At 30.4% G+C, this 25,932-nt stretch overlaps 3 protein-coding genes across 3 annotated transcripts; 1 reads left to right on the top strand and 2 right to left on the bottom strand.

Moving 5' to 3' along the window:
* Nucleotides 1-1,432: 1,432 nt before the first annotated feature.
* Nucleotides 1,433-2,285, bottom strand: LOC108855937 (upstream activation factor subunit UAF30). Its single transcript, XM_018629869.2, is given in 2 exon segments — nt 1,433-1,754; nt 1,991-2,285. Coding segments are annotated over 2 exon segments (348 nt in total). The 5' UTR covers nt 2,213-2,285; the 3' UTR covers nt 1,433-1,628.
* Nucleotides 2,286-6,419: 4,134 nt separating this feature from the next.
* LOC108813072 (ABC transporter G family member 14) lies at nt 6,420-9,268 on the bottom strand. The gene is made up of 5 exons (XM_018585511.1): nt 8,904-9,268; nt 7,981-8,770; nt 7,729-7,884; nt 7,454-7,641; nt 6,420-7,364 (listed from the first exon to the last, which is right to left on the bottom strand). The coding sequence occupies exons 1-5, from the start codon at nt 9,063-9,065 to the stop codon at nt 6,714-6,716; spliced, it is 1,947 nt and encodes a 648-aa protein (XP_018441013.1). The 5' UTR covers nt 9,066-9,268; the 3' UTR covers nt 6,420-6,713.
* An 800-nt stretch (nt 9,269-10,068) lies between these two features.
* Nucleotides 10,069-10,800, top strand: LOC108846122 (defensin-like protein 316; the record flags this gene model as incomplete). The annotated part of the gene is made up of 2 exons (XM_018619335.2): nt 10,069-10,321; nt 10,793-10,800. Coding segments are annotated over 2 exons (261 nt in total), but the record flags the coding sequence as incomplete, so codon positions are not given.
* Nucleotides 10,801-25,932: the final 15,132 nt, after the last annotated feature.

Consider the following 25,932-nt stretch of genomic DNA (forward strand, 5'->3'; position numbering starts at 1 on the left):
CACTGATCCCAAAATTTTCAAAGTAATTTATAGCTGTTTGAAAAATTCAAAACATTTAAGAAACTTTATCTTTAATTGCCCATTAAAAAAACAATTAAAATAACTCTATTTGGCCCATATGAAACCCAAACTTCTGTCGAAATCTGATTTTCAGAGCACTATGTCATCTGCGATTCTACTACTTCGTCTTCATCGTTCCAAATTCCTCCAATTCTGTCCGTTTCTCATTAGTAATCACAACCTACCCTTAATTATTTATTTATGTTCTTCCTTAGCGATGGAATCCTTTCATTTCCCTCTCTTGCTCCTCCTATTTAAACCCATCGTCAAGGTTTTCATGGAATCATATTCTACAACCTTTATTCAACATGTTCAATCGAAGGCCATGAAATCAGTTCAATCCTCCGGCAAGTCTCCTCTTGCATTGTATTTCAACAATCTCTCACCATGGAGGCCGAACGACACTTCCATTTGACCATTTTTTGGGCCCCGAAATAGAGTTCCTGTTAGAGTTTTTATTCTTTACCGAAGCTTGAAAGATAACTCCCCAGCCATGGTGATGGCGAAAACATAAGTTCAGAGGATTATGAACAGCCAATCGTCTGTTTCCTTGGATTTTTCTGTTTCATCTGTTTATTGTTTCAACTACTTTCATTTTTATTTTTTCGACTTTAATTTTAAAAACTACTTAAAGAACGATTGATAACTTAAAGTGGTCGTAGATAGAAATTAAAACTAAAGTCACTAGTTACAGCCCAACCAATCATCCCATGTAGTTTTTTTTCTATTTTTATTGATATATAAATTGCACAATTTAAAAAAAGAAAAGAAACCATAGTCCGAAAAAGTTCATCCACATTTTACATAGAACGCCTATAGGTTTCTACTACTAAGCTCATTATTCATCAACTCCATTGGAGTTAACATATACTAACCCAAAAAATCTATGGCATATTTTGACTTGTAATACACAGCTTTCATAGAATTGATAAATGAGTGCGATCGATTGATCAGAGGCAAATCCTTATTTATCCCTATATCTCATATGTCAATCTCTACAGGACATTTTTTTTAATTTTATATGTCAAATGAAAAATCATAAAATTAAACTGGAAACATGAATATTTTTTATTTGATTTATAGAATTGGATAAAAATATTTCAAAAATCGAAAAACTGTTTTCATATTTTTTTGTGAAAATCATCAAAATATACTAAAAACAATTTTTAAAATAAAAAATTCCAAATTTGAAAGGTATATAACTTAAATATTTGTCCATGGATTCACTAATCCATAAAAGGGTTAGGGTTTAGTTTTGAAAAGAGGGAGAATTTATTTTGGGAGTTTGGGTTTTGATCAAAAAAGAATTATGAAAAGGGGCATAGGAGATCAAACGAGCCCATAGGAGATTGTCTATAAAGAAACAAGGGCATGGGAAAAGTTGACTCGATTGATCAAGCAAGAACACAAATATCAAAAGATCCAAAGTCAAACAGAATTATAAATTGTAACCAGCAGAGATTTGCTGATTCTTTTTTTCCATCATATAATGTACAATCATCTAAAATTAACTGAGAGAAAGAAAAACTATTGCTTGGATCATTTAGATAGAAAACATCAGCAAATCATCAGACCGACTTAGGAAAATGTGGGGACAAGAGCTTGGCGATCTCAGTGAATCCAACTTTGTCTTTGCCATCAAAAATCGTCTTCAACTTATCATCGCATATTATCTCCTTCCCATTCTCCGGATTCTACATATTCAAAACAAAACCGTTCTTAACAAAACAGAGAAGCATATGCCTTAATCCAAACCCAGCACACTATATTCCCAACTACTGAGTTCTTGATTCAACAAGTCAAGACATTTTCAATGAATCAGACTCTACTTGAACCCAATACATTGTTCTACTACTCACCAGAAGTCAAAGACTTGAGTCTCAAATTCAAAGTAACAACACACGAATTTCAATAATCTCTGAAACTGTACCTGGAGGTTGTTACTCTTGATATGCTCCCACACTTTCTTCACGGCGGTGGCACGAGAGAGTTCGCTCTCTCCGGCGAAGCTAGCCAGCGTCTTCGAGACCGGAACAGTCTTTAGTATTTATTTTCCTTCTTTACCAGCTGAAATACCAGTAGCCGCTGCATTAGTCGTCGCCTTCGCCATCAGTGTCCGGTATCCTCCGAAAGCCCTAGAAAATGCCATCATGGCTTCTTCGTTTTCCGACAACTAAAACCCTAGCAGAGCAGACCAATGAAGAAAAGAGACAGACGTTTATAGGTAATAAATAATTAATCTAACAAGGAATTAGGTCAATCGTTATGGGCCTTTATTAAACTTATTATATATGGGCCTAACTGGGCTTCAATAAAAATCGGCATCATTTACACTTTACCGGTTCTTCTCAGTCGTTAGATGCTCTCCTCCGCAACATCGCTGCAAATAGTTTACCATCTCCCAAAGCAATTTGAATTTTTAAAGTTAGCAAAACTTCAAATTTAAAGTTTGGAAGTGTTTCTTCCCAAAAATACAACTTCAAATTTAATTTAAAATGTATTATATTTTACATTATTTATTTATTGATAAAAATTAGTAAAAGTCATTAAAATTTTATATAACAGTAGAACATATATTAAATTATTATACACTATTAATTAGTAAGATAATACATCTTAATAGAATAGTACATGTATTTGGAAAAGATAAATGGGGTTTTTTATTTGTTGATTACAAATTACGAGTTCAAATATTGTACTCCATACCATTTTAAGTGGTGTTTAAAGTTTTTACACAAAGATTAAAAAAATACAAATTTTTATGTAATTTATCTTGGTTACATAAAATTGCATTAAATAAAATCAGTATAACCAATATGAAAAATATGTAGTATTTTGTAATTGGTTGCAAATTTCAATTGACATTAAATTCTATCTCGAAATGTGAAAACATCACTTATCATGAAACAAAATAAAAATGCATAAACATCACTTAAAGTGGTACGGAGGGAGTATCTTCGTTAATTAATTGGTGTAATAAATATGTTTTCATATAATTTTATTTTTTTTATTTTCGCTTAATATTTTGTATTAAATGAATGTTGTAATATTTTTTAGACAGTATAACCTCTTTAAATTAATATTCGATAAATTAATATATACTAAAAATTTCTATAAATTAATATAATTTTAAAGTCTTAAATTGAGTTTTTGGTTCAATTAGTATATCGATAAATTAATAGTCTCTATAAATTAATAAAAATTATAATTTTGGTGTAGTACCAACATTATTAATTTATAGAGGTTTCATATAATACTTCTCTTTGTTGTTATTTATATAACTGTATTTTGCATAAGATAAAGATTATAAAATTAAAATGATAACTATAAAAGTCAACAAAATTATTTGAAAAATAGATAATTAAAAGGACTAAAATATAAAACTTCAAATATTTAGTTTTAAACAGTAAAATTTTAAATATGAAGTTTCACTGTTCAAGACTTCAAAATTTAAAATTTTAAAATTGTTTTTGGAGTATGAAAAACTTCAAAGTTGCTATTGTAGATGCCTTAAAGAATAGTCTTGTGTTATAAAAATATTGCATCTTGAAGTTGAAGTCTGAAATATTTCTGTTTTTGATGTGGACTAATTATATTCTGCTCTTCTACCTCTCAAACTGACTTTTATATAGTATGCTAATTCAATAAATAGTACTTTCTCACAACTTGTTGATGATCATGATGGTGCATGACAAAGCATTTTCACCAAGTTGGTTGGTATATATGACTTTGAAATGGCATGTCCTCATCCTGTATAGTTAGTAATCTAATCTCGTTAAGGCAGACAAACTTGTGGTCAATTGTATATCGTAATTAAGTATTCTAGAAAACCCAGCAACTAGTGTTACTCTTTCTAGTTATATTGGGGTAAAGACCTATGATTAGATCATATGATCTCTTGCTTTCGTATGTAAAACACTACAAACAAGGATGATGATGTATTTAGTCAGGAGTTGGTGAATGACTGACCTTTCTGTTTTTACTTGGGTTTTTTAAGATGGTTCTTCTTGGTGATGACAATGACACTTTGAGAAAGTAGAAAGTGACATGGATTTCTCTTTGTGCTGTCTTTTTTATTTTCTTGTCGCATCAGCTTCCACTTGACTAAAGTGAATCACGTTTCAATATGTAAGCATATCTTGTGGGCCTTGTCATCCAATGATTTGTTTATCTTCTCTTGATTCCTCTGTGTTGTTCAGCCACACACTGTAGCCTCCCCACTACTTCTGGTGTCATCATTTTGTAGCTAACGATGTGAAGTATAACAATGCCATTTTCATTATTTTTCATTTAGTGTATGAAAGCGAAAGCTCATTCCTTTAGCTATCATTAACTATGCTGTTAAAAAGTCTGCCTTCTTAACTTTCTTTTATAAATAATGGGTTGTAATTGATCGGCTTCTTATCTTTGTACTTGCTAGGGCCAGACATAATATCCAGACCCAAAATCCAAACTCAATCAGAAAATTTTGAATTTCTATCCGATCTGATATATAAAATATGTTGGATATCCTAACATCATTTGATAATATTGATATAACTATATATTTCTAGTATGTCCAAAATTATATAAGATGGTACCTTTAAACATATCTATCTTATTAAAACAGAAACATTATGTTGGACCTAACATTTATTTTGTAAGTTTTTAAATTAAATACACCTTTATACTTTATAGTTAAACATACATTAAATTACTAATGTTCATTTCTTTATACTATTATCCATGTTTCCAAACAATATACTTATTTCTTTATAATACTATCAATGTTTCCAAACAATATACTTATTTTTTTATACTATTATCAATGTTTCCAAACAATATATTTTTATACTACTATCAATGTTTCTAAATAATACAATAATTAATCTTAGTTATTTTATATCTATCATTTTCTCTTTAAAATTTTGTAGAAACGTCATAATTTCATAAATTGCAAAAATAGTGAACTTTAAAATTTTGATTATAAGATTACAAATTATGAAACTATTACAATTTAAATCCAATTAGATTACATATCGGTCATCCATCAGTTCAATCGGTTAGTCTCGGGTTTTAGTGATTTTTCAATATGAATATTTTAAAAACATAAATTGAATTGTCAGATATGCGGATTAACCGGTATAATCACAATCGGATTGAATTTAGAAATACTGATTTAAATACACACTCTTTAAAAATTACCAAATATTTGTTAAATTATTAGTAAAATTTTTCATCGTAAAATATCCCGCGCTTCAAAAGCGCGGGTCAAAATCTAGTTTATTCTCTTAAACCCCAACATGTTATATATATCTCAATTTGACATGTTATTTGTTATATGGATATTTGAAGTTCCGTCTATTTTTGTATATTTTTAGTGGAAAATTTTAAAGTTATGTCAATACTATAAATATTTTTTAAATATTTAATTCAGATATTCGGTTATATCCGTAAATATATGTACCATAAGATTGAAATCAACGCTAATATAAAAATATTTGAAAGGGTATTAAACCTCTAAACTAAAATACCTGTAAAGAACAATATTATTGAAAAGAATTTCTAAATAAGTATATGTCAGGCTTTATATTAATATTATATTGTAATTTTGTTGAAAAATTAATTTTTATTTCATTTATTTAATTTGAACCAATCATATATAGATTGATGAGATACTCAAACTTTTTGTTTTCGTAGTTCTCTATATTGATGAGATACTTGTCTTGATACTAACAATGAAACTGTTCTAAGGACAACATTCTAACGAGTCGTAGTACTTAAAGCATCTCTGATGTACATCTTTATATTTTTTTTTCTAAAATATAAATCTCTATTATAGAGGTGGATTTGCTCCAATGTATGCATCTATAATAATTTTTTTTTTATTTTAGAGAAAAATATAGAGTAATCATACTTTTTGCTTCTATAATCAAAGATGAAAATAATAATTTTTTTATATTTTCCCCTATAAATAAATGAACTCTATTATAAAGATATACATTGGAGCAAATCCATTTCTATAATAGAGTTTTTCTATTTTAGAGAAAAATATAAAAATGAAAATAGAGATGGGTTGGAGATAGTTTTATGATGCGTTTGCTTATATGTTGTTCTCTATATGTTGTTTTCCTTTTTCTTTGTGAAAAAGAAAAAGAAAAAGAACAGAACATTACCACCAGGGAATTTTGAGATAACAAAGAGAGCCACGGTTTTGCTTATATGTTGCTGTACGTCTAGTTATCAGCAACTTATATTTAATCCTTATCTTATACATACATCTCATTGTTTTCACCAGTTGATGCACTTGCTGGTGACTAGTAAGGTATAAAGAATGAACCGCAAGTCTTAAGGAACCCCACAAAGATACAACAGGGGAGTGGACTTGAAAGTTTAGTCACTTTCGTTTTAACTATTTTGCAAATGGGATTTAGTATCTTATACATTATTATCTCACTGTTTTTATTCTCGAACTTAGGAGTATCATCATCATCTAAGCCTAAAACAAAAGAAAGTCGTCGGATATAAATATCTCGGATACTCAAGTAAAATCGACCAAAATTCGACTACTTTTTTTTTTTATCTTATCTAATACTAACATTATTCCTTGGTCGCAGTGATGGAAAGTTTCTTTGGAGATTCTTGGGGGAGGGTTTATTTTGGCTGCATGTCTTTTACCTCAACTTCACCCGGTGAAGTGCCATGTAGGCTATGAGCCTGTAACCCACCAGCATCACTCCCATAACAAACACATCTATCCACAAATTGTTTAGTCCGATGGCTTTGATTCCTGGGAAATCTCCAACTCTGCACCACACCCCTTGTGAACACTCATAGTAGTCTCCATCAGTGTATTGAATACCCAAAAGCAGCTTGTAGCAGTAGTAGCTATAGCTCAAGTACTTGAGCCATACAATGAAAGGAGGGATTTGTTGCACGTAGTACCCTCCGGCTATGAGAAACACTAGTGTTGTAACAGATGCTAACGTTGTGGCTTGCTTGATGTTCATTAGCAGAGCACCAAAGGCCAATCCAAGACCTTGAGCAACGAGGACGGAGTAGAGAACTACCAGTAGTGAGAGGATAAACGTTGTTGGGTCAGGTTTGAGGCCACCCATCCAGTAAATTATGAACACAAAAGCAGTTGGTAGTGCTAGTTCCAAGGGCAGGTCTCCAACGTTTCTTGCCATGAAATAGGATGAAAGACGGTACATTCCTGAGGACCTCTCCTTGATTAGCATTCTCTTCTCTTGGGGAAATGTGAAAACTGCGTTGTATAGAGGGTAGAATCCCCAAAAGACTGAGAAAAAGAAGAGCAAAGCAGTCTGCAATGTAGAATGATTGTTAATTACAACACTAATGTGTAAACTCTTTTTATCTATTATATTCAGCCAAGAAGAAGAGAGAGTCTTACTCTATCTTGGAGGTGAGATTTTGGAGTATGCCACCATAGAAGGCCACCAAGAAAAGCCACACTGATGACTTGGAAAATCCTTAGCTTGTTAAAAGATTCAAATCTCCTCTCTCTGACCCCTCTTTGGAGCAATACAGTGAACTGGTACCACCAACTTGTGCACCATTGTTCTGACTTTATATTTTTCGCTGAAACCAATTAAAGAACAGATAAAAGTCAGGTTAATTAATAGAAGGAGAATCAAAACAAGAAATACTTCAGAAAGCGAAAATTACCAGCAGATTTTGTGTACTCAAAGCTATGGGAATCCGCGCTGCAGAGCTCAGCTTTCAGTTTTGTAGAAATGTTCTTCTCATAAGCTGAAATGAGAGATTCTTTCACTGTCTTCTGTTCTTGTTCTGTAGTCTCCTTTTGAGAATCAGGTGGGATTCCTGCAGGTTTTACCAAGTTTTGATGAATTAGAAAGACTTTTCTTTTAATCATTATTCATCATCAAGAAGCTTCAAGAGAGAGAGAGAGAGGTTTACCATTTGCAAGGTCAAGTAAAAGGTCAGCTGGGTTAACTGTCATGGAAGTGGAGAATCCAACAGAACTGAAATATTCCAAAGCAGAAGAGGCAGGACCATAGTAGATAGGACTACCTTCAGACAGCAAAACCACCTTGTCAAACATATGGTATATGCGGCTTGATGGCTGATGAATGGTGGTGACCACTGTCCTTCCTCCAGATGCCAGCCTTTTGATTGTGGTCACTATGCGATGAGCAGTGGTGGAATCAAGACCTGAAGTGGGTTCATCAAGAAGGAGCAAGCTAGGATTGATCAGCATTTCTTGACCAATACTAACCCTTTTCTTCTCACCTCCTGATATCCCTCTGAACAGTGGCCCTCCGATCATGCTGTTTGTACATCTGTTCAGTCCAAGTTCGGCGATAACTCGGTCCACATGCTCAGCCTTCTCGTCTCTTGTCAAACTGCTTGGTAGACGTAGAAGTGCAGTGAAGAAGAGAGTCTCCCAAACGGTGAGATGAGGGTAGAGGACATCATCCTGAGCAACAAACCCTGTTCTGCGCTTGATGCAGCCAGAGAAGGGCTGATCGTTGTAGATGACTTTCCCTGTGAAAGTTTTGGAGAGGCGGCCCCCAAGAGCTGAGAGAAGAGTGGTTTTGCCACTTCCTGATGGACCTAACATGGCTAGAATCTCTCCTGGACAAACCATCCCCGTTATACCATTTAGAATCGTCTTCTCTTTGCAGCTCCATGATCCTAAACACTGACCTGTCTGCTCTATCTTAACCTTGTACACAACCTCCTCAAACTGTTCAACCATAAAGCAAATCAATGGGAAAAGTTAAGAACTATTCTTACGAGTTCTTTTTGCAGGTAAAGCTCAAAACTCAGCAGAAAGTTGAACATAACTGCAGGAGAGAGAGAGAGATAGAAACACACACCTTGAGAGTTATGGGGTACATGGAAAGCTGGAGACCAGGCTGCGAAGTGGCTACGGGGAAGGCTAGTACAGGCTTGTCCTGTGTTTCTGACATATCTGTCAAACCTTGCACCGTGGCTTCCCCATTTTCTTCAGGCCTTGGTGCTATGCAATTTGGAGGCATGATGGATCCTGAACCAGTTTCTTTACTCGTTCTTGTAGTTGTAGCCGTTGTGATTCTCTTATGAAAAGTTTTTTAAGAATGGTCACGGTACCAAAGTAAAGAAAGCTTAAAAGCTAGTACTGCCTTTGGTAAGTTTCTTCTTGATCTCCCTCAGAGGGAACCCATGTGAGCACATGAATATATAGTAGTGTGAAAAACATCCTCACACGCTTTAGAACTACTCACGTTGTGTTGTAAGAACAGAGAGGGAGAGAGAGACAATAGATAAATGAAAAAAGACTTTCTTTACGATATTGGCCGATCAATCGTCTATGGTGGGTTCCCACCTCCTCTCTCTCTCGGTTTAATTTATTCTAAAACTAATATTTATAGATATCTCTTCCTTTGTTCCATTTATCAGAATCTTTTTTTGTAATATCAGAATCTTACCTCTAAATTTACATTTATATTTCTCTTAAGATAAAATTACATAAAGCACCATCTCCAGTCTTCGCCTCCTGGATTCTAATATTGCAACTGTCATTTTACAAAACGTTTTTTCTATTGAAAAACCATCAGCTATTGTTAGGTTTTACAATGCTCTTAACCGCTTGATGTGACTACATATAATAGAAGTGCCACGGTCTTTAGCAAGTTCTGATAAAGGATCACAAAGCATAAGAGTACTAGATGCTTCAATTATTTAACCAACTTGTAACTTCTTTCTCTCTTTCACAAATTATTATCATTTACATAAAGTGGAAATGAAAAGGAAGAGACCAATGATTATGCTCTCCACCATTGCTGAACTCAAAAAATACTTATATCACAATTGATCCAAGTAGGAAGGTCCTCTAAATCTTCAAAAGAGTAAAATAACTATGTTATTTCAAGTTTTTGAAATAATACTTTAAGCTATGTTATTTTTTGTAGATATATATCTCGCACTCATGTGCTTATGTTATCTGCATGGGAAACACTGTTTCCTCAAGAAAACATTTCTTCACATCATATAAAATAGTAACTAGATCTAGTGATCTGGTCTTTTCAGTGTCTCATGTCTTTCGACTCGTCATATCTTGTAAGAGTTCATATCACACATGAAAAAGTTGCAGCATGCCCGCGACACAAAAACCAACCATTCACAAAAAGGTCAGATTCTTGCGATAGCCTGAGAATCTTATACCACTATTCATGTGTAATCACCAGAGACTTATGCGATAACACTGATTTTTGTAAACATATCTGTCTTATCCGGCCGACTTGGCCAGTAGATTGTAAGTTCGTTTTCATAGAGCAAATCTTAAGTGTCTGGTTAAAATATATAGATAGAGACATATAGAAGGATCAGGCTTAACCTCTAGTGAATTCTCCATCGTCTATGTAGAAGACAAAGTATCTTCGCACGTTGTTCTTGTTGTTATATCTACAAAATGGGTTACATTTTCAGACAAAAGTTGACACTAGAGGCATCTTTTCCAACGTCACATTATACTAAATGCTCTATATTTTTTCTTCTTAGAATTTTCTTATGCAGAAAATTATAAGACCTTTGGTGCATTTAATTTCTTGATCCGGAGCGAGTCTACTAACTCAGTTAAAGGGGATGAATTTTCTTTTCCAACAATTTGATTCAAACCTAGATCCAAGAAGACTAGACAAGAAGAAATAAATTTAAGAATAGTTAAGAAATTAGATTATTATTTTATTATTCTTTCTTGATGTGTGATATACTATGGTTTTTACAGGTTTTTAGTCATATTATAAGTTCTATTTAGAGTCTATATATGTTTCGAGTCTGTTTTAAAGTTTTTTTAGGCCTAACTAAGTTATAGAGCATTGTGGAGATCATAAAGCCATTTAGAGTTTAAAGATAATAAAATTCAGTTTTTTATGAAATTAGAAGTCAGAGCCAAGTTTTAGAAAGAGTGTCGATCGACACCTTCTTTGCTGCCGCTCGACACTGACGCGGATACGTGTGGTGACTCTATTTCCAGAATCAATTTTGGCCCAAAAATTTCCACATGTAACAAGATTGCCTCTTTCCTGCTTTAGAACTAATCTATATTTTTTGTAAGCCATTGTTTAGGGTATATACTTTATTAGAATTTAAAAACTTTATTGTTGTTAAAGCTTTATTAGAATTTAGGTTAACATACTTTATTGTTAGTAAAGAAAAAGAAGAAGATTTTTTATTCTTTTGAGATAGATGATCTTGATCCCACCTTTTGATTAGTCATTTGTTAACCAGAGATCTATCAGAGACAATACTATGCTAGCCGTAGGACGACGAATACGATCTAGTTGGTTCCTAAAATATCTTCCTTTGAATGCACTAGAGAATAATGTGTCTGGTTTCTCTATCAATCTCCAAAATTGCTTCCTAAACATAGTTGTATTAAAATATGTGAGGTTTTTAAACCCTAAACCTCCGTCATCCTTAGGACTACATAGTTTATCCCATGATTTCTAATGCATACCTCTAGTGCCCACTGGACTCCACCGTAATTGTGCCACTGCACTCATTAGCTTTTTCGTTATCGTTTTCGGTTTGTAAAAACAGGACATTACATGGTTCGGCAAAGCCGTTACACATATTTTATAATCACTTCCTTTCCCCCCTTAGAGAAGAACTTGAAAGTCCATCCATTTACTCTATTATTTAAATGATCTTGAATAAAACCAAACTTGTGTTTTCAATCCTCTCAAATTCTCAGGGATTCTCTAATATGATCCCATTCCGCCTAAATTTTGTATCCTTAAAATATCATGTAGTTCCTGTCTGATGGGTTCTTCAATTTTGTGACCAAATTGAATCGAAGATTTTTTAAAATTTATCTGCTAACCTGATACCACTTCGTATTCCTTTAAAATCCTAAGAATTGTCTAGCATTCTCTCTTTGTGCTTTGGAAAAGAAGAGACTGTCGTCTCCAAAGAGTAGATGAGAAATTGGAGGACAAGCCCTCTTTATGCCCGTCAGTTGTTTCTCTCTCTCCGCCTTTTTAATATTCACTATCAATGCTTCCGTACACATAATAAATAAATAAATAAGGAGATAAGGGATTCTCCTGACGTAGTCCTCTTTGTGAAATTATGTGTCCATTTGGTTGACCATTTAATAAAACTTTGTACTGTACCGAGAAAATACATTTCATCATTAGTTGGATCCAGTGATGATCAAATCCCATCTTGAAAATTAACATTCGAATAAAAACCTATTCAACTCTATCATAACCTTTACTTATATTCAATTTAATTGCTTTATTTATTGTTTTTAATATTATTGTCTACCTTAATTTGATTCTAAAGTCTATTGTGTATCCACGTAATTTAATACTCTCTCTGTCCCACTTTATGTGATGTTTTAGGTTATTGCACATAGATTAAGAAAACACATATTTTTATGTAGTTTATCTTGGTAACATAAAAATACATTAAATAAAACTAGTTTAACCAATAATAAAAAAGTACAATATTTTATAATTGGTCATAAAATTCAAATCATATTAAATTCTACCTAGATTAGTGAGAACATCACTTAAAATGGGACAAAATAAAAATCCTAAAACACCACTTAAAGTGGGACGGAGGGAGTATTATTGTTCAAGAGTAATTTGAGATACATCAATGTGTTGAAATTCGAGAGAGGAGAGACATTTTGAAAAGTTGTTTTTGTTTGGTAATTGAAATGATAGTGTATGAAAAAAATTCAATATTTGCTAGTGTACTTAATAACTTACTATTTAGTTGGGTATTGTGAAACTAAAAAAACAAACAAGTACATATATTAAAATATAATATTACATTTAATTTATATTTTACGGAAAATACCATAGATTTTTGAACTATGCCTAAAACTTTAATTATAGATAATTTGGTAATTCCTTATAAACATAAGATTGTAATAGAATCACAACATTATAAATGAGATTATTTTGCGATTTAATAATATTTTAAACTTTTATATATTTCCTACTGATTGTAATGAAACTTAATGAATTTTTATTATTTTATTTTAACTATATAATTAAAATATTTTTCTAAAATATTATAATTAATGTTAATTCATTTTTTTTAAAAAACTAAAAAATAAAATTAAAAATTTATCTAATTCAGTTTTAATTTTGGACAAAAGCTCAAAATTCTAGAATATCTACATTATCAGATAGGTAAATATACTATCTTTAACTATCACTTATTAAATTTAACAACTAAATATTATAATAAATATAAAACTTAAAAAACTGGGTTATAATAAAAAATTTAAAACTGTTAAAGCCACCTCTAAACGACAAAGATCTAAGATCCGAAAATTAGAACACAATAGTGAAATAAAACACTAAACATTAGAGAAAGATTATGAATAGAAAGACTCGCTGAAAAGAGTTTATTGAACATTAGAGAGGATTAGGTATGGGCATTTTACCAGGAACCAAAAACTCGAACCGACCCTAAAAAACTGGTTCAGATCGGGTATGGATAATGCCATTTTCTCTGATTGGGTCGTGTTATGGAAGATCCACGGGTATTGGACCCGATACGACCCGAACCTGAGACACAATGAGATACCTGAAATACCCAAAATTTCTAGTATATATTAGGTATATATGGGTGTTTACATATATTTTTGGTATTACATATATTTTTTAAGTTTGGGATTTGGGTTTTAAGGTATAGTTTCGTTTTGGATAAAATTTTAGATTTTCAAAAAATATAATTCGGATAATAGGATAAAATTCTGGGTATTAATCATATCTTCGGATCAGATTTTGGATAAAATTTTGGATATTTTCGAGTATTTAAATATTTTCAGGTATTCTGTGTGTTTTAGATATTTTGTTTGGGCCGGACCCGACAGGACCCGAATGTGACAAGGTCTCTTAAAGGAGTTAGTGTTGTGTAGGTCATAGAAATTGTTGTTACCATTGAATGCATTTTTTTCAAGAAAACCCTAACCATCAAAAGAGAGAAAAGAGAGATTTTTTATAGTTTTAAGCCGAAAAATGAAGACTTTTATAGCTCCTACATCTGTTTGTTTGATTCATTTTACTTCTCTTTATTTGGTTTAATTTACTTCCAGTCATTTGATTTGTTTGATTGTCAATTAATTTTAAATCTATCAAAGTTTTTGATTGTTCTTTTGTATGTTTCTTCGAATGGATTTGGAAAGACAATAACTTTGGTTTAATTGAACTGTTTAGAAAACATAATTGCTAGATCTACTGCAGATGGTGGAGACGGTTTTTTTCGGCTTAAATCGTTGATAGTTCTTCATTTAATAGTGTTGAAATTCTTGCTTCAAACTATGTTTATTTCGAAAGACATGAGAAAATTTTATTAAACGGTAATCTCTTTGATTATGTTATTATCAACGGAGCAATATAAAGAGTTGTCTTGTCTCGGTGACTCCTACTGAAGTATTAAAAAGAGAGTGCCAATCGTTCTCAATTCAGTCTGAAGTTTGATATCTTTGGATTAATAGGAAGATTATCTCCTTTGTGACTCATCTGTTCTAGAAGCAAATATGGAGTTTTGTATAAAAAATCTTTAGTCATTCAGATAAAAATAGATTTGTGAGTTTACTTTGGATCCCTACTGTATTCGTTACATTTTTTTGCTAATTCTCATTGTTTAGAACTTTTTTGCCTAGATGACTTAATAATACAATCTAGCAAAAAAATGAAAATTAGCCGCTACCAGATATTACTTTCACACACTCGTCATCGCCGTCAAAACACTGATGTTACTCAACAATCCCAACAGTTTAAGCACCTTCGACCCTTCTCACTGCTATAGACCACCCTTCAGCTCACTACCTCCAGTTTGATGAGAATCGATCAAATAATCAACGGCGTTCACAAGAAGGAATGTGAAAACCGCAACCCTTGAAAAAGCATGATGAGGCCTATTTTAAATAAAACCAGACATGAAAAAAATATAGAGACACACACACCACCTAGTGAGAGACGACATGAAAAGAAGCCCTAAATCCACCACATCAATTGTTCTAAAACAAAATTCAAAACCACTGATGAATCACCGGCGAAAAGGAAAAGAAAAAGTAGAAAAACATTTTACAGCTTCAACGAAATGCTGGGAACCGAAAAGACTAGATGAGAGTTAACAGCGAAAATCCTTATTCTAAATAAAAATAGAAGAGTGGAGAGAAAAGACAAGATAAAAATAAAAAAATTAAACAATATTTGTGCTTTTAAAATATAGATTAAAAATTAATTAATTTATTATTTGACATAATATACCTACTATAAATCATTTTGGTTGCACCCACCAATTCTGCGAAAAGAATGCAAGTAAACTTTCATGAACTTTGGTAGTTTTGAAATTCCATTGTTATTGATTCGTAAACTTTTAAAAGTTTAGTAATATCCATTGTTATTGATTTATTTTTATTTTTTTAAATCCATTCAAAATTTTTAATTATTATTGATTATCTAATTTCAACTAAATCTAGTGTTATTAGGAGATCAATTCTCTACACTTTTACTCATAAGACATAACTTTCAAAGATGATTTTTGGAAAGATAAAGATTTACTCTCATGACAAAATTAGTACAATAATTTTGAAGGTTTTGATGGTTTGATGAGAGTAAGAAACACTAGAGCTTCTCATTCACCCTTGCATGCGGAGCTCGAAGCTTTAATTTAGGCGATGAAGTGTATGAAAAATCTACAATATTATAGTGTCACTTCTATAACAGATTATTATCAATTGATGAAAATGATTTTGAAATTAGAAGAATAGTCTACTTTTGCAATCCATCTCGAAGATATTCAACAACTAGAAAATAGTTTGGCTACTTTTCAGTTCGTTCATTTATCTAAGACTCAAAATACAAAGGTATATAATATTGCATGTGGTGCACAAAATCAATCTTCCTACTTTGTCCATATGGACACAAAACCCTTATATTAGTTAGTATAATCTTAATCGAATGTGTACTCATGAGATTTTCAAAATCAATCTGATAAAAAAAAGTTTAGGAAACAAAATAATTATTTTTACCAATATCTTTTTTTTTTCTTACCAATATCTATTGCACCTTCACTCCCAATTATATATCTAAAATTATAATACACTAAATTTTATATTTATCTTTTTGAATGTATAATTATATTTTTATCATAACTAAAACTAAAATAACATATGAGTTACTAAGCAAACATAATATAGTTAAAGTTATTAATTATTCCTCTTATCATATTAACATGATTTTATATGTATCATTATTATTTTATCTTTTAACAAACAAACATGTTTTGCACAAAAAAACGAATAATAATGGGATATTAGAAGAATACTTTTTGGAAAACATTACAAAATATAAATCATATATTTAATTTACAAAATAAATGGTAAAAAGAGATATTACAAATTTATGAAAATTTGTAGCAATTTAAATGATCAAATTTTATAAGTTACTGTGGATGTATTTTGATAGTTCGCACTATTTTAGAATTCGGAATTAAATCTGCTAATGCAGGGGAACCAATATGTGTCAAAGGAATTAAAAAAAAAAAGAAGGATCTGATTCTTGTAATAGTGCCTCCTTGGCCACTGAATACAGGACCCAACACATAGAAGTGAACAATAGGGGCATGTGGAGTTATATTATAAGTTTTTCCTTTTTACTAATTGCAGAAAATGAGAATGTTAAAAAATAAAAGAAAAAAATCCTTCTTGTTTCTTTCTATTAGTTTATTCTCTTGCTTCAAAAATGTATTCTATATTATTCTCCATGTTTGGGCATTATTTTCTCTGTGACCTTTCTATATATAAAATGAAATCGATATACTACTTAATTAAGAGTCCAATACTTTAATTTTTTTGGGGTCGAAATAGTACTTTAAATTTTCAAGTTTTGAAACTTATGCTTTAATTTCAGAGGAAAAATTATGAAACTTTTGCTTTAACTTTTTAACTTCTGTTTAAAATATTTTTATTATAAGTACAGTTATTCGAAATGCCTTAAAAATAGTTCTATCTCCTATAAAAGAAATTACGACGATCAGAAATTTATCTCTATTTACGACAATGAACATTTTATTTATCTAGTTTGAAGATTTATTTTGAAAGTTTTCTAAAGCTATTTCTACTAATTTACAAAATTCAGATTGCTTGGAATTCGAACCGTAAATAAATTCTCGTTAAAATAAACTAACATTTATGTTAACCGCTAGACTAGAATAACTTTCACTTCACTTTGTTCACAGTTATAACTTTTTTTTTTTTGAACACCGATTCACAGTTATAACTTATAACTATGTTTATGCCTGACAAGTGGCAACTATTGTCTCACTAGTTAAGGTTGTAGTCATTTTCTTATTCCAAGGTCAAAGCTTTATACAGAATAAACTTATTGAAGATATCTTTTTATAACTGTTACTTGTTTAAAGATCGCGTTGCGTCTACGAGCATTGAGAATTATATTTTCGTTTTCTTCTTCTTTTTTGTTATTCCTTAAGAATAATTCCATTATAAAAAAATCTGATCATAATACATTAAATCATAATTTCAAGATCGAGAATTAAGATAATTGGAAAAAGGATATTTACTTATTATATAAAATGATAGTTAGAATAAGATTCTCCTCTTTGCCCAAAAAAAGAGATTCTCCTCATCTTAATGTTCTCATGTGGAAAGTTCTCAGATATAAATTCAGATTCTATTATTTGCAATGCATGTCATTCTATGAGTAACCCACTTGCAGCGCCGGTCCATGGATGTTTGATGCCCTAATCAAAACTTAAATATATACATTAATCAGCTGAGTAAATTTATTTTTCAAAAAAAGAAAAAATTTAGCTTTGAACTTGCTTATAGCTTTGAACTTGCTTAAAAGTGAAATTCTCATATAGTTTTCGATCATTATCATATACATCGATACAAAACAACTATTGTGTCACTCATAAGTATGTATATCGTCCCTTTCAAGTGTCCAAGGATTAAATTCCATTTTTATTAAAAATATTGAATCATTTGCTCAACATGTATGTTTGAATAAAATATAGCCACTGATATACCATCAATTATAAATTATGTTCTTTTCGGTTAAGAAAATCATAGGGAAAGCGATGTATCATTTCACTTTCAACGCATTCGTATTCTAAATAATATAATGATATTTTACCCTAAGCCGAATCCTCCAAACGAGATACCAGCAATATGAACTTTATTGTTTCATTTACCAAAAAAAAAATTATTTTATCATATAGCATATTCGTAGTCATATGTAGAAGACTTTCTACTACAAATCATTCAGCTTCTTTTCTTTTTTTTTTTCTTTTGAAAAGAATTATTCACCTTCTTTATTAGTAAGGTTATTCATTGTTTCATTATATTATAAATATGTAATTATATATATATACACACTGAGACACACTGACACACACACGGCCTAACTCATGATTCGAAGTACAATCCGTCGTTAGGAGTGATATTAAACGCATAACCCTCGGCCACTTTATACGTTGATTTTAATTAAGTAGCATATAATATAAAGGAAAGGGCATCGAATTATCTTCAGAGCATATTAAATTCTCGGTACATATTTAAACATATAATATGTAAACTAATAGTACTATTTCAGATCTTCGGTTAGCATTTGAGCTTTTAGTGAATGGAGCTATGGACTGATGAACACCGAGTGGAGCCGGACAGTCTTTGCCTTCCTCTTTCTCTTCTTTTCAAAATTTTCGTGATGATTATTGTTTATCGATTAGTGGTTTTTGTACAAATCTTTGGTGCGATTCTTCTCCGAGAGCACCTCTTTTTTCCCACAACTTGCTTATTAAATAATAAATATATGTATATATTAATGATAAATTAAAGATGTATATCATATTAACTAGGGAATAAGTCTATTTTGATATACATTTTTTTCCTGTTTCTAGCATAATTTATCTTGATCTACTTATGCTCAAAAATATTTAATTCTACATAATTATAGATGTTTACAAGTATGCGCACCAGCTACTATTTATTTTCCGTATTTTACTTACAAATACAATACTTTTTTGGTTATAAAAAAATACAATACTTTTCTGTATTTAAAAATGTGTTTAAATTTTCTTTTGATGTTTTAGATTTATTTAGTTATTTTACAATAAAATTTAAATATAAGTATATTGAGAAACAAGTAAAATATTTAACAATTTAAAAAAACGCATAAAATTTAGATTTTTCAATATTTATAAAAAATAAAAACATCACTCTTGTAAATATGGCAAAGACTTTTAACCAAACAAAATCCGCCGAACTGAACAAATCCAAAATTTTGGTTAGTTCAGTGAAAAGTTCGGTTCGATTTTGCAAGTTTATAAGAAAAAACTTTGGTTTTTTAATTTCATTTGGTTCGATTCAGTAATCTGTTAGTTCAATTTTTCAAAACATAAAAATACAAACTGTTAACCAAATTTCTAAGTGAAGAAATTGTTAATCAAATTTCTAAGTGAAGTAACCAAATCAACAAAAAAATTTAAAAAAATAACCGGACTATCTGAAATTCACCGTAATTTTGAACTGGATTAGCAAAAATTTTGAATCAAGTTAACAAAAAAAAAATTGAACCAAAATTTCTGAATTTTACCGACTTTATCTTTAACCAAAATATAATAGCAACCAAAAACTTTGGTTAGTTCCAGTATGATTTTGAGAAAAAAAAACTATTTGAATATTAAACTGAATCAAACCGAATTTTTTAACTTTTTAATTTGGCGAGAATTTAGTCGAATCGAACTACCCAAAAAATGAATGATCTGATCTACCTAAATCCGCAGGCTTATTTTTAAATATAGAAGTATGAAACAAATGAAAACATGAGTAAAAATTCTTAAAAATAATAACTAAGCTAAAATGATTTCATTTGTGTTTGGTGGAGAAAATGTTATTTAGTGAGTTTGATTATTAGTTCGGAAGTAGACACGTGTGGCGCACTCTGAGATCCGGTTAGGGTGATTGTTATCATGTCAGGATCTGATTACATTTTAATTAATTAACAGGTGTTTAGGAAATTCATTCTTTCTTGGATGCGACCCAGCCACTAGATGTATTTAATTCCATCAAAACTCGTCAGTATTTGTTTTAAAACTATGAAAATTAAGTTCAGGTATTAAGGCACCGTTTGTTTTTGATAATGAAGGATGCATCTTAATGCAAACTAGATTTTGACCCGCGCTTTTGAAGCGCGGGATATTTTACGATGAAAAATTTCACTAATAATTTAACAAATATTTTGGTTATTTTTAAAGAGTGTGTATTTAAAATATTTTTGCATTTAAATCAGTATTTTTAAATTCAACCCGATTGTGATTATACCGGTTAATCCGGAGATCTGACAATTCAATTTATGTTTTTAAAATATTCATATTAAAAAATCACTAAAACCCGAGACTAACCGATTGAACTGATGGATGACCGATATGTAATCTAATTGGATTTAAATTGTAATAGTTTCATAATTTGTAATCTTATAATCGAAATTTTAAAGTTTACTATTTTGCAATTTATGAAATTATGACGTTTCTACAAAATTTTAAAGAGAAAATGACAGATATAAAATAACTAAGATTAATTATTGTATTATTTGGAAACATTGATAGTAGTATAAAAATATATTGTTTGGAAACATTGATAGTAGTATAAAGTGTAAAGGTGTATTTAATTTAAAAACTTACAAAATAAATGTTAGGTCCAACAGAATGTTTCTGTTTTAATAAGATAGATGATCGAATGTTGTTCATTTAGACAGTGCCTTAATACCATTCAGATGCAAAATAAATAATCTCAGATATTTTTAAAAATGTAGAATTTGAATGTAATATTTGCTTCTGAAAATTCTAATGAATCAAATATCATTCAATAATATATAAAGCAAGAGTAATTGTAATAGATAACCATAACATCATACATATATTAAATGTTTTGGTATGGTTCATGTTCCACAATATTAATTCTAAACTTACCTTTATTGCTTCTCTCTTTATAATTTTCTCACACTAATATTATTAAAACTGAATTACCTTTAAAATAGCAGTATCTATATATATAAAATATGTTCTTTCACTTCTTAGGATTTCCCGTTACAAAATTGTCTCATAACGTTGTGACACGTATCCTCCATTAAAATGCAGTGTTTCATTAACTTATGTTTACAATCGATGTGGGATTCACGGTTTAAATTATTGGATTTTGATATTTGTTATTAGGTTTGTTAAAACTTCCCAGGAATTTCAATTGCGCTTATATTCATAATATCATAACTCATATTCATCGTCTTTAAGAAAGTCGACCATCAACCTCTAGATTTCATCGTGTTCTTCAAACTCTAATTACATCAAAGACAATGGAGTTTCAGGAAGGTTATGTGGGACAAGTCTCTCGATCACGACATATTCGTGTCTTTTCATATGAGCTTCTTCACCTTGGAACCGTAAACCGTTACGGAATGCATTGATTAATTGCATCGAATGACATTCTAAAATCCTACGACGCACTCAAACAGAATTCTTCATTCAATGCATCTTTTTTTTCTTTGAAACAGTGGATTTTAGGTATAAAAGGTTTATTCCGTGATCATCATCTTCACAAATCCTAATAATCCCTTGAAAGTTATCTGGTTTTTAAATTATAATTGTGTGTATATATATATATTTAAATGGATGTTTTTAATAAATTAAAAACACCATTTTGATTCAAAAGTTAAACCAATAGTTAGTTAATAAATTTATATTCCTAGTATTTAAAATAAGAATTTACTTTTTAAACAAATATAATTTCAGTAATTAACGTCATCATCATCTACATATAAATCTATATGTATGCTAAAATATTTTAATTTAAATTTGTGTATAAAAAGTTTAAAATATATAAATATACAATAAAGAAAAGAAATAATTGTATTAAATAAAAAAAATAGAATCAATATAGTAAATATATAATAAAATTATGAACTTTAATACTATTTTAGTTAAAAACAAATTAGACATTTAAAGTAAATTTGTATTATTTACTTTTTATCGTCTGCCCTTCTGTAGGGCGGGTTTACCCTAATAAAAAATATAATGATGTTTGAAAACATAGATAGCAATATATTAAAAAAAGTAATAGACTTATGTTATTAAGATAAATTGGACATCCACTATATTATGAAAAACTATATATCTGGACAGTCTTTAAAATATACGAAAGTAGTTTAATCTAATAATCTAAAACATCTTTTCTCTAAATAATCATAAAACAAAACTTAGACTTTAGATACATATTTTAAGTCAAAATAATAATTTAAAATTGATTTATATCAAAAATTGATTCAAAAGTATACATATATTCATAAATTTATTTTTACTAAAATAGTTTCAATAACCATTATAAAAAAAGTTTTCAATATATATAAGAAAAATACAATACAAAGCCCAGTTTCAAACACCAACTTAAATTATGGTTTTAATATTTCACATTAAATTTTTAAAATATAATATATATGATTATTTATATGATAGTACGTATAAAATACTATTAATTATATGATTACTTATATGATGATACATATTAAATATGATTAATTATATGAATGACACATATATAATATATAATAGTGATATGACAAAATAAATAGCAACATATTTTTGAAAAAAATACAGCCGTGCATAAGCACGGATCAAAGTCTAGTATAGATTATTCTGATACGCATGTCTATATTTCTAAGGCTTTTGAGTTTACGTCTAATTATGATTAGAAGGGAGCGGAGGGTAAGGGGAGATCACAAAGGCTTTTGAGTTTACAGCTAACTATATTAGCATCCCTTCTCTTCAGTATTTGTCTCTCCGTTTATGTGAGTACAGTTTTTACTTTGTTAATTAATTGTTGAATCTGATGTTGACCATATTATGATGAATCATTGGTTCGCTTAAACATGCTATAACGCTTCAATATGGCATATAAAATGGTATTTGATTCATCTTCCTTTGCATATTGTTACCATCGGCAAAAGCCGCTTTGCATCCATTTAGAGTTCTATACTCTGTTTAACATGCCAGCACATTAGATAACATGTTCCTTACTGATGTTTCGTTTATTTTGATGTATATAAATTTGCAAGAACAGACCTATCATGTCGAAGAAACGAAACCTGTCTCGCCAAAATTCTTAAAAGCTTTCAAATTCATCTCACTGATGTCGTCGAAATTTGATATGTCAAGCTTATTCGGCTAACGAAATGATTTTGCTAACTATTACAGTTTTATCTGATTTTTTTTTATCAAACAGTTTTATCTGAATTAACTTTGTAATGAAGAAGTTAAGATTTACATCTACATGTTATTTTACTTTTTATAATAATTCAACCAGAAATCATAATATATTATCTGGTAATAACACACATTTATACTATAGATATGAAAAAATCATTTTCTTGCTAATATGTTTATAGTCCGGATGATTTATGTATTAAGTTATGTCAGATTATGTATCATGTAGAAGTCTTAAGGTTTTCGGAATACTGTTCACAATGTATACTGTTCATGCCAGTTACTGTTCACACTGGTTATTGTTAACAACAAAAACTGTTCATTGAAGAATCTTAAAACCTAACGTCAAACCCGAGCAATGGGAGAGATTGTGCCAACAACTGCCAGACCTAAAAGTGGAGGGACGATTTCGATTCAATGCCCCCATGCTTACCGCCACAAATTATACGGTGTGGGCAATGAGGATGAAGATCACACTCAAAGTACAAAAAGTTTGGGAAGCCATAGAAGGAGACGTAACTGAGGGAGATAAGAATGATATGGCTATTGCTTTATTATTCCAATCAATATCTAAAGTTCTCATTCTCCAAAATCAATGAACTTGACACGGCAAAGAAGGTATGAGAGGCCATTAAAGCAAGACTACAAACTTTGATGAGTTAATTCGATCAGGTGAAGATAAAAGATAATGAAACAATTGATAATTTTGGAGGAAAGTTACCAGAGATATCATCAAAGTTAGCAGCCTTGGGAGTAACTATCGAAGTATCAAACCTAATGAAGAAGTTCTTGAAGATTTTTCCTAGAAATAAATAAATACATATTGTGGCCTCTCTTAAAAAACGTTTTGGACCTCAATACAAGCTTTGAAGATATCATAGGACGTTTCAAGGCTTACGAAAAATGTATTGGTGAAGAAGAAAAAGATCCTCAAGAAGATCAAAGCAAACTGATGTATGAAAACATTCATTCTCAAACGCACCAATCAAATCGATGCTATAACAGCGACATTAGAAACATAGGACGAGGTGGACTTGCCTTTTACAGAGCAAGAGGTCATGGTAGGTTTGGTGGAAATAGAGATGCATCGTATATCACATGCTTTAGATGTGATAACAATGACACACAAGAAGCTGAGGAACTTATGATGCATGAGATTGTATATCTAGACGAAAAAGAAGTTGTACCAAGCAACTATGATGCAGACATTAGTGGAGTTGCAATGAAGATATGTGCAACTGCTAAGAACCAATTTTTGTACATATTGATAGAGGTCATAGAATTGACCCGGATGATGGCAAGAGCGTGGCAGGACGTATTTTTATGTTGGTGAAAGTCCAACTACGTGGGGTACAAGCAAACAAAGAACTGATGTGTTATCATCATGTGAATTTGAAAACGTGGCAGATACTGAAGATATGGAACAATATATATGGCTTTAAGAGTTACATCAACATATATCGAAAGTCAATGGAGATGCGATATCGCGATGAAAGCATTTGGAGAATTGAAGTTAAAGGAAATGAGAGGTAGGGTTGAAAGTTTGTCGAAATTGGATTTCAAGCATAAGGAGAGAATGTTGGATTAAGCTTGAAAGAAAAAAAAACTTGAGACAAAAATTTAAATATCTAATCCAAGTGTTTTAGTAAAAAGATTAGGAAAAATAAATAGAAAAATATGTAAGCATATGTAAGGTTGTTGCAAAACTTATGAGTTTTATAAGTGTGTGTGATAGCTTAAGATTTTAAGAAATTTTCCTTAAAAAAGTTATTTTTATTATTATTGAGTTCTTGTTCTTTGGTTTTTGAGATCTTTGATCACAAGAGACCTTGATTCTATAAGGTATTTCAATATCTTTTATATAAAGTATCATTGACTCGGTCGGTCTATTTAGCAGATCAGATCCCCTTATTAGAAGTTATACTAAAACTATAGTACTATTTAGCAACTTGAAATTTTAATATACCTAAAGTACAAGTTGACTCATTGTAACTGTAGTACTAGGATAAGATCTGCGCCTTGCGCGGGATGAAGTTGTTATTTTCATTATGTTTTAGAGAATGAAACAATACTCCGGTTTCATTTGGATAAGGGGTGTTCAATCCGGATATCGGGTTGGTTTCGGTTTGGTTTTGGTTTGGTTTTGGTTTTTCGGTATTTCGGTTAGTAAAATATAAATACTACTCTATTTACTTCGGTTTGATCCAGTTTATATACCGTCGGTTTTCAGTTTATTCGGTTTTATACCAAAAACATAATTATATCATTTGAGATCATATTATATATTATACGAATTTTAGAGTCATGTTGTCAAAAAGTCATTTATTAAAAACATACTATATATTTAAATAAAAGAATTAATAAAATGCTTCTGTCATCTAATAAAGTAATCAAATCTAGAACTAATATCAAAACTCTAGATTTTGAAAAAAAAACAGAAGCACGAAATTTTTTTTTTATTCTTCCATATATAGTGTTTATCAAATTAATATGTCTTCGATTGAATAAAACTCTGTATGTTTAAAGATAAAAAAAAGTTGTAAAAAATTTCAACTAATTGGTATCCATCAAATTTATAATCTTTACTTAAATTTAGTCAATATTAAAATAAAGCAAAAAGAT

The sequence above is a fragment of the Raphanus sativus genome, chromosome 1, assembly GCF_000801105.2.
Source record: "Raphanus sativus cultivar WK10039 chromosome 1, ASM80110v3, whole genome shotgun sequence".
Lineage (NCBI taxonomy): Eukaryota > Viridiplantae > Streptophyta > Magnoliopsida > Brassicales > Brassicaceae > Raphanus > Raphanus sativus.

What these genes read in the sequence shown, in the direction of transcription:
- LOC108813072 (XM_018585511.1), bottom strand. Translation starts at nt 9,065, where the DNA reads ATGCCTCCAAATTGCATAGCACCAAGGCCTGAAGAAAATGGGGAAGCC. An exon ending in TGTACCCCATAACTCTCAAG is followed by an intron (nt 8,771 to 8,903) that starts GTGTGTGTTTCT and finishes ATGGTTGAACAG; the next exon opens with TTTGAGGAGGTTGTGTACAA. An exon ending in TGAGTACACAAAATCTGCTG is followed by an intron (nt 7,642 to 7,728) that starts GTAATTTTCGCT and finishes AATTGGTTTCAG; the next exon opens with CGAAAAATATAAAGTCAGAA.